General features: G+C 45.7%; 1 protein-coding gene across 1 annotated transcript in view; it reads left to right on the top strand.

Annotated features, from left to right (window-relative positions):
• Positions 1–17081, top strand: part of ATG2A (autophagy related 2A) — a 291079-nt gene that overhangs the window by 156180 nt on the left and 117818 nt on the right. The window contains exon 14 of the mRNA XM_029611010.1: positions 13627–13803. Within this exon, the coding sequence (XP_029466870.1) occupies positions 13627–13803 (177 nt within the window). The remainder of the gene's footprint in view (positions 1–13626; positions 13804–17081) is intronic.

The following is a 17081-nucleotide window of genomic DNA, read 5'->3' as shown; positions in this document are numbered from 1 at the left end:
CCATCAAGTCTGGGAAAATTGGCAGTCTCTACCAGCCCATGCCGCCCTCTCTGGCATTCCCGGGACAGCGTGGATACTGCCGACCACCATCTTGGATCTGGAGTTACCTAGATGCGCAAGGGCCTCATTTGACCACGTCATGGTGGGAACCTCGGGGGCGTCCCCGCCCAATGACGTCAACTTGCCAGTGTATTTAATCTGACTTGCCCTTGCCTTCCTTGAGTTATCAAGGAGTTCAGTCTTGCTGAATTCTCCACTTCAAGAACTTCCTGTTCCTGACTCAGTCTTGGCATACGGCCAGGTTTGGTGCTTGCCAGATGTGCAAGGATATAGATTTTAGGCCCCCATATGGAAAATCTCTGACTTTAGATGTAAGTCAGGGGGGGCATTCTCCCATTCTCTGTCTATGGGAAATAAACTTAGTAAGGCAGGCCCTTAGGTAACACATTACTGAACACAGAGGCTGATGCTTGTGCTTTAGTTTATTGATAAAATCCTATTTTAGCATTTGTGCTTTTGGGGGGGGGGCTTTTTGAGATCAGGGACAGTGAGAAGGAAACTGATGAAACATCATAAAAGCCTTCCCTCCCCCACACTACTAAAATGCAGGATCAGTGTCAAGCCTGCATAACATTTCCCCATAGAATCGAAGCTAATATTAAAGTTTGATATCCAAATTATTACCTGAGTATCACTGGGAAGATAAAGGGGGAATGCAATCTAAGCTCATAAAGGGACACTTTTTCAAAGACATGCATACCTTAAACGATTATAAAATAAGTATTAGCCTGCCTGTATCTGCTCCACACAGTTAAGTGCATTTGTAACTTGCTGAAAGGACACCTCAGACTTTCCCAATGCTTAGACTGTTAGCCGCAGAGAAAAGTGGCACTGTAGAGAAGTGCTTTGGGGGTAGCGTGGTTAGAAAATCCCTGCAGAGAGGTGAATTTAAATCATGCACACATGTAGACTTGTGCATTTACTTCACAGCTTCTTTTCAGATGGTGTGAGTATTGTATGACTTCTAGCCCAGGAGTTCTCAACATGGTCCTGAAGACACAGCTAGTCAGGTTGTCAGGATATCCCCAATGAATAGGTGTTAGATACATTTGCATGAACTGCCTGTATTGTATGCAGCTCATACATATTCATTGTATATATCTTGAAAATCTGACTGGCTAGGTGTGTGTCAAAGACTGGGTTGAAGACTCCTCTTCTAGCTAGATGCCTTTCATTTGTGTGAGCTCAGGGCATATAGGCGCTCTTCTGAAAATGTCACCCAAAATTACATTCACAGTCAAGAACATAAGACTTGTCATACTGCCTCAGACCAAAGGTCCATCAAGACCAGTATCCTGTTACCAGCAGTGGCCAATCCAGGTCACAAATAGGATTCCAAGGGATAGATAGATTCCATGCTGCTTATCCCAGGTATAAGAAGTGGATTTCTGCAACTCCACCTTAATAATGGTTTATGGACTTTTCCAGCACACACACACACACAAGGTGGACCAAGCCAGCATAGGGAAACCAATCAAATAGGAAGGATGGTCAATTATATACTGTCCACAAATTCTTGAAAGTTCAGCACATATTTTTATTTGTGACTTGAAAACAGATTTAACAGTTCGTTTGTAATCTGTTTATCACGATCCCCTGACCAGAACTGTTTCGAATGACTGCATTGGGAGGGACTTTAAACTATGAATTAAAGTCTAAACAAAAAATTACTAAAATAAATGGACATAAGGCAAAAAAATAGGGACACAACCTTCAAATAATAGCGGATAATGATAGAAAAACTGTGTTGAGCACAATTGGATTTGAATGGCACATCGAAATGGAACGGTAACAGAGATTAAAATAAACAAAAAGTGCACCAGCATGCAGAATTAGGATATTGCATATGAAAAATATATATATATGCTCGCAAAGGGAGAAGTATTACATATTCAGGTGTAAATATTACAAGTAAACCTAGCAAAAACATTAACCATTCACTGTTTGAAGATATGCGATAGTGAAAATATATTTTGTAGAGAAAGCGCAAGCTACTTAGATCAAAAAGCATAATAAAGCATAATTGTAAAGTTAATTACTCATCATAGTATGAAAGAAACTAAGACTAATATAAAAATGGGAACTCTTAAAACAAAAAGAAAATGTCCTGATAGTGGAATCTTAAGGCAGAAATAAATCATTTTTAAACATGGTAAAAAAAAAAAAATGTATGTGTGAGAACAAGGCAAAAAATGCTGACCATTTGATAATTAAATTGAGTCCATTGGGGATCTTGACATTGAGAGTGAGATCCATCTCTGCTTATGTTGTGTTAAAAGGCAAGAGAAGTCTCCACCATGTGAAGGGGAAGGACAGATTTCCAAAATACAAAAACGTAGTTGTGTGTATGAATGGTCTTTCTCAAGCCAATGTTGTGTCAGGGGCATTTTGACGGCCTAGCTGGATGAATGTACAATGTTCATAGATATGTGTGCATACGCAATGCAAAGTTTTCCCATCATAAACTAGGGATCATGGACATAGGATAGCATAAATAACTCCCTGTGTGGAGCAGTTGGAGGCAAAAGGGAGGGGAATAGAGGGCTTAGTGAAAGTTGTGACAGTAAGAGAAAGTTCACAGGCTTTAAAGTGTCCTCAGGGCTATATTCATTATGTGATGGTGAAGGGGGCTAAATAGGGTAAAATTCTGAAGAAACAAAGAGGTCCTGTAAATTGTGGCTCCGGCGGAATACAAAGCAGAAGTGTTTATTAAAAATTAGATGAAGAGTGAGATTAGACCAATGTTTGCGGATAATAGAGCAAATGTAGTAGCTGACTGGAGAATAGGGTGAAACGCAGGTAATGAGGTCATCAGAGTTGCAAGGTGTTTTTAAAAATAATAGATCCTGGTTAATATATAGAGCATGTTTAAAAGTCCATTTAATGACTAGAGGGATAACCACATTGGATAAATTAATCGGGCATTTCCCGAGTTTGTCAAAAAAAAAATCAGTGCGTGTTGAGCATAGCCGGCATAGAAAGAAAAACTGTCCAACAGGTATATTGTCTCAAAGGGTCCAGGAGTGGCAACTGGTATAAAAAAGCAGAAGATTTGTCAGAAGATTTCCTAAAAATCATTGTGGAAAAAGAAGTATTGATTTTATGGATTGAAATATATGAAAAAGAAATTTGAGAAGAATGAACAATTGAAGAGAACCGAAAGTGACTATTGCAGTTGTTTAACCAATTGAACATAAAAAATTGGATGTGGGAGCTTTGCAATAAAAAACAAGTCATCAATGTAACGTAACCATGTGACTCAAAATGAGCAAAAATGGGAAGGATATCAAAATTTTTCTTCAAAATCGGAAACGTATAGACAGGCAATATCAGGGGCCATTGTGACCCCCATTGCTGTGCCTTTGATTTGTTGGATTTATTTAATCTTTGTTACCGGAAGTTCTGTTTTGATGTGCTATTCAAATCCAGTTATGAAACTGGTTGTCCCCAGGTAAGTGCTCAACAAAGCTTTTTGTCATTTTCTGCTGTTATTTGAAAGTTACGTACCCCTTTTCTTGCCTTATGTCCATTTATTATAGTAATTTTTTGGTTTATTCTTTAATTCGTAGTTCAAGGTCCCTCCCGACACAGTCATTCAAAACACTTTTCTGTGTCGGGAGACCGTGTTAAACAGATTACAAACCCACTGTTAAATCTGCTCTCCAAGTCACATATAAAATGTGTGCTGAACTTTCCCCGGTCTTGCTGGATGCGTCAGCACGGACCAGCCTCTCGTGGTGGCTACAGTCTTCCAGTGTACAGCGTGGAGTCAGTCTCGAAGTTCCGGAGTGGGTTGTTCTCACTACTGATGCCAGTCTCTCTGGTTGGGGAGCGGTCTGCGAGCGGCAGTCGGCCCACGGCACTTGGTCGGCGGTGGAAGTCTCGTGGCCTATCAACCAATTGGAGACCAGGGCGGTGCGGCTAGCTCTTCAAGCTTTTCTCCCCCTTGTTCAGGGTCGTTCGATCAGGGTTCTGTCAGACCACGCCACAACAGTTGCTTACATCAATCGTCAGGGCAGGACCAAGAGCCAGGGGGTGGCACTGGTAGCTCAGGAATTGTTTCAATGGGCGGAGTGGTTCTTGATTCAGCTGGCAGCTTCTCATATCGCAGGGGTTGACAACGTCCAGGCCAATTTTCTCAGTCGTCAGAGCTTAGATCCAGGCGAGTGGGAATTGGCGGAGTCTACAATGCGGCTCATTCAAAGAAGGTGTGGTCATCCCAATGTCGATTTGATGGCAACTCGGCTCAATGTGAAAGCCCCTCGATTCTTCAGTCGCAGGAGAGAATATGGGGCCGAGGGAGTCGACACTCTAGTAGTGCCTTGGCCTCGGGAAGTCTTGCTGTATGTTTTTCCGCCGTGGTCTCGGGAAGTCTTGCTGTATGTTTTCCCGCTGTGGTCTCTGGTGGGTAAAGTATTGCGCTGGATAGAGAGACACCCCGGGAAGGTGATCCTAGTAGCTCCAGAATGGCCATGTCGACCATGGTTCGCAGATCTAGTCAATCTAGCGGTAGACAGTCCGTTGCGCCTCAGTCATCTTCCGGATCTTTTCCGTCAGGGTCCCTTATTTTCCAACCAGGCAGATCGCTTTTGTCTAGCGGCCTGGCTTTTGAAAGGCGTCGCCTGAGGCGGAGAGGATATCCAGAGCCAGTGATTGCTATGCTTTTGCAGGCTAGGGGGCAGTCTACATTCCTCTCATATGTTCGAGTTTGGAAAGTGTTTGAGGCTTGGTGTATTGAACAAGGGATACATATGATTCAGGCTTCGATTTCTCAGGTCTTGTCCTTTCTACAAGAGGGTTTAGCCTAAGGCCTTGCCTTTAATTCTCTTAGAGTACAGGTAGCAGCTCTTGCCTACTTGCAAGGAAAGATGGAAGGTTATTCCTTATCTTCTCATCCGGACGTACAGAGATTTCTTCGGGGAGTTAAGAATTTGTGTCCTCTGGTGCGGAAAGTATGTCCTCCCTGGAACCTTAATCTTGTTCTGCGAGTGTTGTGTGACGCTCCATTTGAACCGATTCGGAGAGCGACTCTTAAGGATTTGACTCTCAAGGTGGTGTTCTTGGTGGCCATCTGTTCCGCCAGGAGGATTTCAGAATTGCAAGCCTTGTCATGTAGGGATCCATTTCTTCAAATTTCTGGTTCTGGGATTACGTTGCGCACGGTTCCCTCCTTTGTCCCAAAGGTGATCTCTGCTTTTCATGTTAATCAGACTATCGAGCTTCCAGCCTTTGCAGATTTGGATGATTCTATGCAGCATGCTCGAGAACTTAAATTGTTAGGTGTCCTTAGAACCTTGCTTCATTATCTCAAGGTTACTAATGAGTTCAAAAGATCTGATCATCTTTTTGTTTTATGGAGAGGTTCAAAGAAGGGTACCCATGCCTCCAAAGCAACTATTGCCAGATGGCTTAAGGAGGCTATTGGGTCGGCATATTTTCTCAAGGGCCATCAAGTTCCTAAGGGTTTGTGAGCCCACTCGACACGGGCTCAGGCTGCTTCAAGGGCGGAGGCTCAATTGGTGTCTCCGCAGGAGATTTGCAGAGCGGCGACTTGGAACTCGTTGCATAGTTTTGCAAGGCATTACTGATTTGGATTTGAGATTTTCTGATTCCAGGTCTTTTGGTGAAGGTGTCTTGCGAGCAGGACTCTCCAGGTCCCACCCTCTCAAGGAAGCTTTGGTACATCTCAGATGTCTGGACTGATCTGGGTACGTACAGGGAAAAGAAAATTGGTTCTTACCTGCTAAATTTTCATTCCTGTAGTACCAACGGATCAGTCCAGAACCCACCCGGGTTGGAGGGGAGAGTCGTCCGTTCTTTGTTGTAAACTTCTAAATTTTTTCAAGTTGTTTGACACGTTTTTAGTCAGTTTATTGCACATAGGGGTAGATTTTAAAAGAAGCGCGATCAGCCTACTTTTGCTTGCGCATCAGACTCAAGCAAAAGTACGCTGGATTTTAGTAGATACGCGCGGAGCCGCGCGTATCCACTAAAATCCTGGATCGGCGCGCGCAAGGCTATCGATTTTGTATAGCCTGCGCGCGCCGAGCCGCGCTGCCTCCCCCCGTTCCCTCCAAGGCCGCTCCGAAATCGGAGCGGCCTCGGAGGGAACTTTCCTTTGCCCTCCCCTCACCTTACCCTCCCTTCCCCTACCTAACCCACCCACCCGGCCCTGTCTACACCCCCCCCTTACCTTTGTCGGGGGATTTACGCCTCCCGGAGGGAGACGTAAATCCCCGCGCGCCAGCGGGCCTGCTGCGCGCCGGGCCGCGACCTGGGGGCGGGTACGGAGGGCGCGGCCACGCCCCCGGGCCGTAGCCACGCCCCCGTACCCGCCCCCAAAACGCTGCCGACACGCCCCCGCAACGCCGCGCGCTCCGGCCCCGCCCCCCGACACGCCCCCCTCCGAGAACCCCGGGACGTACGCGAGTCCCGGGGCTCTGCGCGCGCCGGGAGGCCTATGTAAAATAGGCTTCCCGGCGCGCAGGGCCCTGCTCGCGTAAATCCGCCCGATTTTGGCGGATTTACGCGAGCAGGGCTCTGAAAATCCGCCCCATAGTGTTTTTTCAGCTTGGTTACAGATCAATACTGAGCTACTGCAGGTGGTACCAGGGCTTTTCAAGCAGTGTCAACGAGGCTTTTCTCTGTCTCCATCTGCTGGCAGGGTTGAATAAACCCAGGAGTCTGGACTGATCCATTGGTACTACAGGAACGAAAATTAGCAGGTAAGAACCAATTTTCTTATCTAAGGAATATAACAATTATATTTTTCATTCTGTTCTACACAATGTAGGTAATTTTCAAAGGAGTTATGTATGTAAATGTAACATACTATCATAGCAATTTTCAAAAGCTCATTTACGCGCTTAAAAGTGTACTAATGTGCGTAAAACCTATTGACAATTCAATAATATATATCATAGCAATTTTCAAAAGCTTCATTGCTTGCATAAAGTGCATTTACACATGCAAAACCCAGTTTTAAGTGCATAAATCATTCTGAAAATTTTACCCCCTTACATGTGAAGCACTCTACCAAAATCCCATGGACTATATACACTCATTGTATTGATATATGTTTGATTATTTTGTTAGTTTTCTTAATTTAAAACAAAATCCATACTTTTCTCCAGTGCACTTTGTACAGCCTTTAGGAAGATTGGTCATTTTTACTTATATCAGGTTTTTGAAGCAGCAGAGAAGCCTTGAATAAATTCTCATTTTATCTCTGCTTTAATATTTTTCATTCCAGCATCCTGCACGCATGACATCAAAAATAATAATATTAAATTGTTACCCATGCTTAAAAATTATTTTTATGGGGGGGGCGCTGTTCCGCGGCCGATGGGACAAGGCGTGTGAGTGCTGAGCTCCGTTCCCTCCGCGCTGAAAACACCTCAAAAACAGCTGATTTCGCCGATTTCCTGCCCCGGTTTGCACTGCTGTGCCTCCCTCTTCCGTGCCTGCGCTCATGGCAGCGAAAAAAAAGACGGCAGACTTAAAACATTTTGCCTACGGTAGGGCGCTTGCCGAGGAGGGGCCTGTGGGCATCGATCCGACCAGCCTCGAGTTTGACGCTGCCGAGGGCCCTGGGACCGCGATCAGACCCCTCCCCCCACAGGCTCAGCTTACCCCGGGAGAAGCTGTCACTAAGGAGGAGATGAGGGGGTGGTTCATGGAGCTCCGTGCCGACATGAAACTGCACAAACAAGAGCTAATGTCCTCCATGGCTGATATTAGGGAGGACTTAGCTGCACTTGGTCGCCGCGTGGATGATGTGGAAGGGAGGGTGGATGGCCATGGGGAGGTCTTGAACAAAATGGCGGATCAACAACAGAAGTTTGATACAGAACTGTCTGCCCTCTCTGACAAGCTGGAAGACCTAGAAAACAGGAATAGGAGATGTAATCTCCGTATTAGAGGAGTGCCAGACAGTCCGGACTATCTGGATGCACATAGCATTGCCCAACAAATCTGTATTTTTCTCTTACAAATGGCCACCCCGGACCAGGATAACAACGCTGCAGAGGCCTCTACCATCCGGCTAGAACGCGCCCACCGGGCCCTGGGTCAGCGCGGTGAGCAGAGATCTCGGGACATTATTATCTGTTTCCACAGTTTTCTGCAGAAAACCCAGGTTTATGAAGCGGCCAGAAAGCAACGGGATATTCAATGGAAGTCTCACTCCATCACAATATTTCAAGATTTGGCTCCAGTGACCCTTAAACGCCGCTACGACCTGCGTGAAGTTACGGCGGCTCTGCGATCGGGTGGGACACGCTATAGATGGACTTTTCCTTTTGGACTACAATTTCAAATTCAAGGCGTGACTTATCGTGTCAAGACACTGACGGAAGCGGCAGAGGCTTTCAAGCAGGCTCAGCTACCAGTTCCGTTTCAGATACCAAAGCAGACCGCGGCCCGCTCCAAACCGGATGCCATGCCTCGCTGGCAGCAAGCTGGAAAGGGCGGACGCCGCCTCCGTCGTCACTCGGGAGCTGCTGGAGGGTCCATGTCTGATCAGGGTTGACCAGTCGACCTCATAATTGGTCTTTTTTACCAGTCTTCCTACCATGGAGGTGGTTTTGGAGTTGGTTTTTCAAGGCACCCTTTTCGCCTGGGGTATCTGCATTCATCATGGGCGATTGGGTGGATAACTTTCACGCCCTATTGAGTTATGCTGCATTTTGTTCCTGTTTGCATTTTTGGTGTTTTCATATTGTTCTGCTATCTTTTTGCTTCAGAGGAGGGGACGGCCTCGGCACGGGGAGTTCCCTGTGTGCCGGGTACAGTTGCAGCCCCCTGAATGTCTGCTTTCCACTGGGAATGGTGGCATGCCTTCTGTTATTTGGGGATGACAACAGGGTATCTTACTATTGTACTGTGATCTATGTGTGGCGTTTACTGTATATGTGGGGGGACTGTCTGCACCGGTGTTTGGGTGCGAATCCGGGGCCTGGAGAGCTCTGGGAATGGCCTTCTGTTTATCTAACCCCTCTTTCCTCCAATGGCTACTAAAATTATATCCCTAAATGTAAAGGGGTTAAATACCCCCCGAAAAAGGGTACTTTTCCGAAAAGAATTGCAAGTGCAGCAGGCGGCTCTAGCCTTTGTTCAGGAAACGCACATCCGTAAGCGTTTTGAACACTTGCTAGTCTTTCCCTCTTACCCCAGCACTTATTGGGCAGCCAGCACAAAGAACTCCCGTTATGCAGGGGTGGGGATTCTTGTTTCTCACACCCTAGTCCATGATGTGGTGCACAAGGTTCTGGACCCACAGGGCCGGTATTTACTGCTTAAACTGCGAGTGGGCGGCCGTATCCTGACCCTGGTTAATGTTTATTTCCCCAATGTCCACCAAGCATCCTTTTTGAAAGAGATAGACCAGTTACTGCTTGGTCACACAGCTGGAGACATATTGGGGGGAGATTTTAATTTATCTATGGACCCTAAGGTTGATAATTCCTCTCAGCCTCCTAATGCCTTCTCCGGGCTACGTAAAGCGTGGCGCGCATTCCTGACGCGCTGGCACTTAGTAGATATTTGGCGGGATAGGTACCCGACCTCGAGGTCCTATACCTTTTTTTCTGCGCCTCACAAATCTTATTCCCGTATTGATTACCTTTTTATTGGGGCCCATATTCAAAACCTTGTTCGGGCAGTGGGCATCGATGGCATCACGTGGTCCGATCACGCGCCTGTTTGGGCCACAGTGGCCTTCCTCGACACTGTTGGCGGCCTACGTGCTTGGCGTCTAAATAGCAGTTTGTTGAGGGATCTTGCCTTCACCAAACAGCTCGACTCCAGCATACGAGAATATTTCAGGGTCAATAACACGGACGGCATGTCTGCTGCCACACTTTGGGAATGCTCCAAGGCCGTGATCCGAGGGCTTTTGCTCTCTCGGGCAGCTTTTTGCAATAAGGAACGAGAGGGCAAACGATCGGCATTGATGTCTGACATTACCCAGCTGTCGCAACAGCATGCTGCCACCGGGTCACCTGCCCTTTATGCTCGCCTTTTACGTGCTAAAGACCTGTTACGCTCTATAGATGATGCTTATGTGAGTCACCAGCTGAACCTGACCAAACAAAAATACTTTGAGGGGGGTAACAAGGCGGGTCGCTTGTTGGCGCAGAGTTTAAAGGCACAACAAGCGCAGACCTTAGTTGCAAAAATTTGCACTTCCCCGGGCGTTTTGGAAACCTCTTCAGAGAGTATTCGCACCTGCTTTTCTGATTTTTATACCCAGTTATACTCTCCTGAGGCGTCCATACGGGACGTGGACATTGACTGCTACTTGGCCTCGGTCTCCTTACCGGCACTCACGGGGGACCAACAGCTTTTGTTAGACGCTCCTATCACCGTGGATGAAGTCACATTTGCTATTAAGAACTTGAAACCGGGAAAGGCCCCAGGGTTGGACGGTTTCCCGGGGGAATATTACCGGCAGTTTACGATGGCTCTGGTACAACCCCTTACTGATATGTTTAATTCCCTTAGGGACCTTGGTACCATTCCTGCTACTGCCAACACGGCTGGGATCTCAGTTATAGCAAAACCCGGTAGGGACCCGACCTCATGTGGGTCGTATAGGCCCATTTCCTTGATTAATGTAGACCTCAAGATTTTGGCTAGGGTCCTTGCAGAGAGATTGAATAGCGTACTTGTTAACCTCGTCCATCCGGATCAGGTAGGCTTTGTCCCAGGCCGTTTGGCTGCGGATAACGTTCGTAGGATAGTGGACATCATCGACCTCGTTCAACATGATCATATCCCAACGGTTTTATTGTCTTTAGATGCGGAGAAAGCGTTTGACCTAGTCCACTGGTCCTTTCTCTTTCGCACCCTGGAACATATGGGGTTTGGTGTTTTTTTTATTACTTGGGTGCGGAAACTCTATGATCACCCTATGGCCCGGGTTAAAATCAATGGTAGTTATGGTCCACCCTTTTTCATTGGTCGAGGAACTCGCCAGGGCTGCCCCTTATCCCCATTGTTGTTTGCCCTGTTTTTAGAACCATTCACTACTCGCATAAGGTCGTCTCCCTCTGTGGCGGGGGTTTCTATTGGACGCCACCAATTTAAAATCTCCCTATTCGCCGATGAGATTATGCTCACCCTAACTGATCCGATTCTCTCTCTGCAAGGGGTCATGTCTGAATTGAAAGCTTTTGGGGCTGTCTCGGGGCTCAAGGTCAATTTTGACAAGTCCGAAATCTTGAATGTTAACCTTCCCCCCCAAGAGGTAGCAACCTTACAACTCAGCTTACCTTTTAAATGGGCCAAAACAGCGTTGAAATACCTGGGAGTTCGTATTGGTCCTACTGTTAGTCAGTTGTTTGCCCTGAACTATACGCCCCTCTTACACTCCATTACTGCAGACCTTCACAAATGGTCTCGACATACACATTCCTGGCTCGGGAGGATTGCTATTGTGAAAATGAATATTCTCCCTCGCTTTTTATATTTTTTTACCACCATCCCAATTCTGCTCTCACCAGCTATTCTTCGTTTGTGGCAACGGAAGATCTTTGGGTTCATATGGCGCAAAAGACCTCCCCGGGTTTCACGCAACACTCTCTATCTTGCTAAAGATAGAGGGGGCCTGGGAGTCCCGAATTTACAATGGTACTACTGCGCGGCCCAGCTCCGGGCCCTGCTGGTGTTTCATTCTCCCCATAACCTCCCACTGTGGGTCTCTCTGGAACAGGCCGCAATAGGGGATTTCCCACTCTCTGCACTTCCATGGCAGCCTAAGACCTCCTGGGCTATGGGCCCTTACATGCCCTTTGCTTTGGGTACCACACTTCGCCTTTGGCAGCGGTGGAAAGCTTTGTTGGTTGGGAAGGAGCCTTATACTCCGCTCACACATCTTTTTGCTAATGCCCTTTTCCCTCGTGCCTCCACTGCTGCGGCGTCTCAGCCATGGCTAGCCGCTGGCATTCGCTATATAGAACACGTTATTGTCCAGGGCTCTATCATGACAAAGGGAGGCTCTTTGCGCTCATTATCATTTTAGAGACGTGGACTTCCTATTGTATGCTAAAATCTATCATTCTATTAAAAGGGCGGTTAGGCAGGGTACTATGCGCCTTACTGTCACATTGTTTGAACATTATTGTCTTAATGTGCATAAGTTACGGGGTCTCATTTCCAAAATCTACGCTTTATTAGCAGGGAGAGCCTCGGGCCACTTTTGCCAACAGAGGGCTTGGGTGTCTGACTTTGATCACGTATTAGATGAGGATGACTGGACTCTAATTTTTCTGATGAACCGCAAATGTTCTATCTCTGCTACCCTGCAGGAAAACTGTTACAAACTATTATATCGTTGGCATTATACCCCTCAGCGTCTTCATCGCTACAACCCTCTCATACCAGACACCTGCTGGCGGCAATGTGGACAGATAGGAGATTATTATCATGTATGGTGGCAATGTGGGAAAATTAGCTGCCTGTGGACTGCGGTTTTTGAGTGGTTATCTCATATCCTTCAGGAACCTCTGGACATCAAACCGTGGCATGCTCTGTTAACCTTGCCAGTGACGTCAGTCAATAAATCACAACAGAGGTTCATACAACAAGTCTTTATTGTCACTAGGCTTGAAATAGCCGCACAATGGAAAGCAAGTAGTGTCCCCAGTCTTGCTCGAATTCTCCACAGACTCCATAATGTTTATCAACTGGAGCGCCTCACGGCAGTCCATCATAACCATGTGAAACCCTTCACGGCGGTCTGGGACCCGTATTGTACATGGCTCCAGGCTCAAGCCCAGGGGGACTCTGCCCCTGATGTGAGTGCTGAGTCCGCTTGTTAATCTGATTTTCTCATTCCCTGGTTTCCTCTTCCGGGCTTGGGATTCCCCGACGAGCATCGGTCACTTGCCCCACTTCAAGCTGTGTACTTCAGTCACCTTTCACGACAAATAACGATGTGTTATGTATTTTTGCCACTCATTTATTCATTTGTTTTTTCAATTCCTGTTGTCAGGGTGGGAGGGGGGTTGTGGGTCTTATATAGCTCTGATGATTGCTATTATGGTTGTATTTACTAATTTGTATTTGCTAAATCATCCAATAAAAATTGTTTAAATTTAAAAAAAAAAAAAAATTATTTTTATTATCAGGAAGAATATTTTCAAGTTTGCCCTCATGGAGGTCTACTTGACCCTTAAGCTATCAAAAAAAAACCCAAACCAATTTGCCATTGATTACTAGATATGATAACCAGGTTTTTCCAAGGACATTTCTGTGCTTTATGGAAAGAAACATTGGAAACCTTATACATTTTGACAATTCAGTCTTCTTTTTTTTTTATTTGCTGCTAAATTTATGATGGTTTTATCTTTTTGTGTTTTTCAATGTTGTATTTTCTGTTTGATTTATTGTACGCTGCTTTGCACAATAAATCAGCCAGGGTATAAGACTTATAGCAGCTTCAAAAATATGAGCTTTTAGATGGGATCTGAATATGAACAATGAGGGAATATGCCTTGCTAGTTCAGATGGTCTATCATGCAGGGCTTACAGTGCTCTCTCTTTCTTTTTTTTTTTTCCCTTCAGAGAAGCCGGAAGAAGACCTCAGGAAAGCACAGTGTAGAACTTTCTGTGGAGCTGGCAGAGTTCCACGCAGATGTGGATCTGGGGGTCGTGGACCGGCTGGGGCCCCTCTTCTGTCTACCATCACCTGCAGTCTGGGAGCGGTCTTTTGGTGTAAAGGCCAGCACATCTTTGCCACTGGTGAGTAGCCTAGCATGGGGAATGGTGGAGGATGGGGGTAATTTACTGCTGCTCAGCTTGGTTAAGCTGGTAGGAGCGGTTAAGCGTGGCATGCTGATGATAGGGAAGGATCCATGGGGGTATTGGGATTAACCATAATAGGAGTTTGTTTATTTAGGGGGCTGCTAATCAAATATAACTTTTTGAAAATTGCCCTCCCCCCTCCACTCTTCCAGGTAAAAGCATATGTTTGACAGTGTACACACTTTTATCCTTGTGAGGTGGGGGGGAGGGGGGAGTTAGGTCAGGGGAGTGAAAGTACACAGATTTCATTTTTAGAGCTCCATGTGTACTTTCCAGCACATACTTTATACCTGTTCTCATACAAAAGTATCTGTGGTGTGCGCACTGAGGGAGTTACCCTTTAAAAAATTGGCTTGCAGTTCTGTGGAGTTTCAAAATTGTTTCATCTTTTTTTTTTTTTTTGGCCTGGAAGTTTCCTCCCTCTCCTTTGGGCCTCTAGCTCAGTCAGAACTAGCCTTTATTGAACTATAGTGTCACAAATCTGCATTCACACCTATCAGGAGACTTTCCCCTCATATCTCATTTCCACCTCAGCCCAACCATCACAGTGGTCCTTGACCAAGGTCCCCAAATCTCAGCTCCATCCAGAACCCTAGGTCTGGCCTCTAGGTTTCACCACAGAGCATGACTGAGACTTATTCAACCCACCCCCTCCCCCCACCAGTCCCTAGCCCCAGTTGACTCTGAGAATAAAAACTGGGCCTGGAAATCAAACCCAGGTTTACCAGCAATGAGTAGGACATGAAGAGGACATAAACATGTTCCAAATTGAAGACCAAAGTAAGGTAAATTAACTGGGTGTCCTTTTTTAAATAAATAAATAAAATAAAACAAAGGGGGTTATTTACTAAAGCTTTTTTCGTGTGCGATATAATGCAAATTAGGGGGAGGGGAGGAGTGAGGGCGGGGAGGGATGGAGTCTGCCACGGCACTGCTGCCGGCGATAATGTGAGGAACATTATCGCCGGCAGTAGTGCGGCGAATCGATACACCTTTTATGGTGTTGCTATTCTCTGCGAAAGGCTGCAGCCGGCCCCAGCACGGCCGGCGAAATTGCACTGCTGTGGTGCAAACGGCTTTGGCCTTTCGCAGGCCTGCCCCCTTTTTCGCGGGATTCATCATTCTGCAAGGAATGCTGAATCCTTCCCTAAGATGGTGTAAGTTGCCTCAAAGCATCCACATGCAGGCAGCCTGAAGAAATCTCTTAAGCATTGATTTTTGATTGCCAAGAAGAGGTCACCGCAGAGCCATAGCCAGGTAATATAGCACCTACAGTCAAGTGAAAAAGTGCAGCCTTGCCCTGTACACAACAGATGACACCATGAGTTGGGAGACTGTTTAACGTTTGTGTTTAATTTTAAAACATAACACAATTATTATTTATAATATATAGACACAAGTGTGACCCCTGGGTCTGTATTGATGTGATTGTAAACCTCAACCCAACTTATTAGCAATGCTGTAGAAGTTGAGAAAGGAGTGTGTGATTTTTTTTATTTTTATTTTTTTTTAATTAAATTACGTAAATTAGAACTAATTACGTTCTAGATCTCATCAACGACAGAGCAAACTCCCTCCACTACCTGGCATATTATAATGCACCACAAAATCCTGCCAAAAACACACACTGAACTTTGATAGCAAATCTGCCATACCATAACACTAACACCCAAAAACTTACACAGCAACAATTCTTCCTATGAAAAGGCAGCACTGAAAATATTGTAATGGGCCCTAGAGCGCCAATACATTTCCTGTTGGGGAAAGAGAACAAGCTGGGCTGCTACAGTTCCCTACACAGAAACTAAACCCATGCAAAATATTTCACCTTTGTCACACATGCAAAACTTGGACAGATGCTTACCAAATACAGAATAAGGGACCTCCAATTAGAAATAGAAACATGCAAACAAAAACTGAAATGGAAACCCCAGGAAACCAGACTTCCTGCAGTGCAACACCAGAGAAACAAAGAACAAATGCATTTCCTCCTATACTGTGCAACATACAAAGGTATCAGAAATGTACATCCCTAAAGCTGATTCATTCCAGTCACTAAACTGAAAATAGAATGTTTTTTTATATCTTTTTGGTGTCTGGACATTTTTCCAATCAATTTGGGTCTCATCTCTTTTTTTCTGCTTTCTTTTTGTCAATCTCCTAACTTGTCTGTTTTCCATTTCTTCCCTCTCCTCCTATCTTCAGTTCTTCCCATTCATCTTTCTCTGACATTGACCTTTCCCTGTCTTTTCATATTTCTCCAATTCTCTTTATCTCTGCCTCATTAAAATCTCACAGTTAAATTTAATTTCTTATTTTTCTTCTCCATTTATCTCTGTCCCAACCCTTCACCTCCCCAGCTCTCCCCCTCCATTGTCACCTCTCAATCCTCCATCTTGACTTCATTGGATCACCGTCTTCACCATCTCCAATTCCTTGTCCTTTCCCTCAAAAGCTGCTTCCCTTTCTTGCTCTCTCAAACATATCTCCTTCCCAAACTCATCCTCTCCCCCCCCCTTACCTTCCAATTGCCCATTCTCCCTTGTCATCTTCCAAGCCCCACTCTCTCCATGGGCAGATTATCAGGAGATTGGAGCTGGCAGCCCATTTCTTCTAACCTCTTCTTGCCACTGGTTCCTCTTTCCCCACACAAATCAGCTATTTAGAATTGCACGGGAGGGAGAAGAGCTGGTGGCAGGAGGTGGTTAGAAGCATCAGGTTGCTGGTTCCATTCTTCTCCCAGTCAGGCTGCAGAAAGTGATGAGATGAGAAATAGCTGATCTTCAACCTGGCTGGTCAGGATGCAAGGCAGTACCAGCTGTTCGGCCCTATAGGCTGCCTCTGAAATGAGGTGAGGAAGTGGGGAAACAAGAGCAAATGTTTTCCTTCGATCCCGAGGGCTGTATGGGAAGAGAAAGGCAGCTCTTCTGCAGTATTGGGAGAGAGCTATGACACCACTTTATATAGTGTTTCTTAATCTTTTTGCATGCCGGAAATTAACAAACTACTTTTCTAAAATGAGGTGGAACAGTTACAGGGCTGACCCCTGAAACTAAAGAACAAAAAGGGACCATTTCCCCATTCTGTCCCCCGATTCTTTAATCTTGTGGAACAACCCTTCAGCCTGTCCAGGAAACTGAAGAGTGGAAAAGGGGAGGGGGAGATTTTTAAATTAAATGTCTGTGAACAGAAATATTCAAAATAAAAAAAAAAAT

This window comes from Rhinatrema bivittatum, chromosome 8 (genome assembly GCF_901001135.1).
Source record: "Rhinatrema bivittatum chromosome 8, aRhiBiv1.1, whole genome shotgun sequence".
Classification (NCBI taxonomy): Eukaryota; Metazoa; Chordata; class Amphibia; order Gymnophiona; family Rhinatrematidae; genus Rhinatrema; species Rhinatrema bivittatum.
This window is presented reverse-complemented; position numbering and strand designations above follow the sequence as displayed.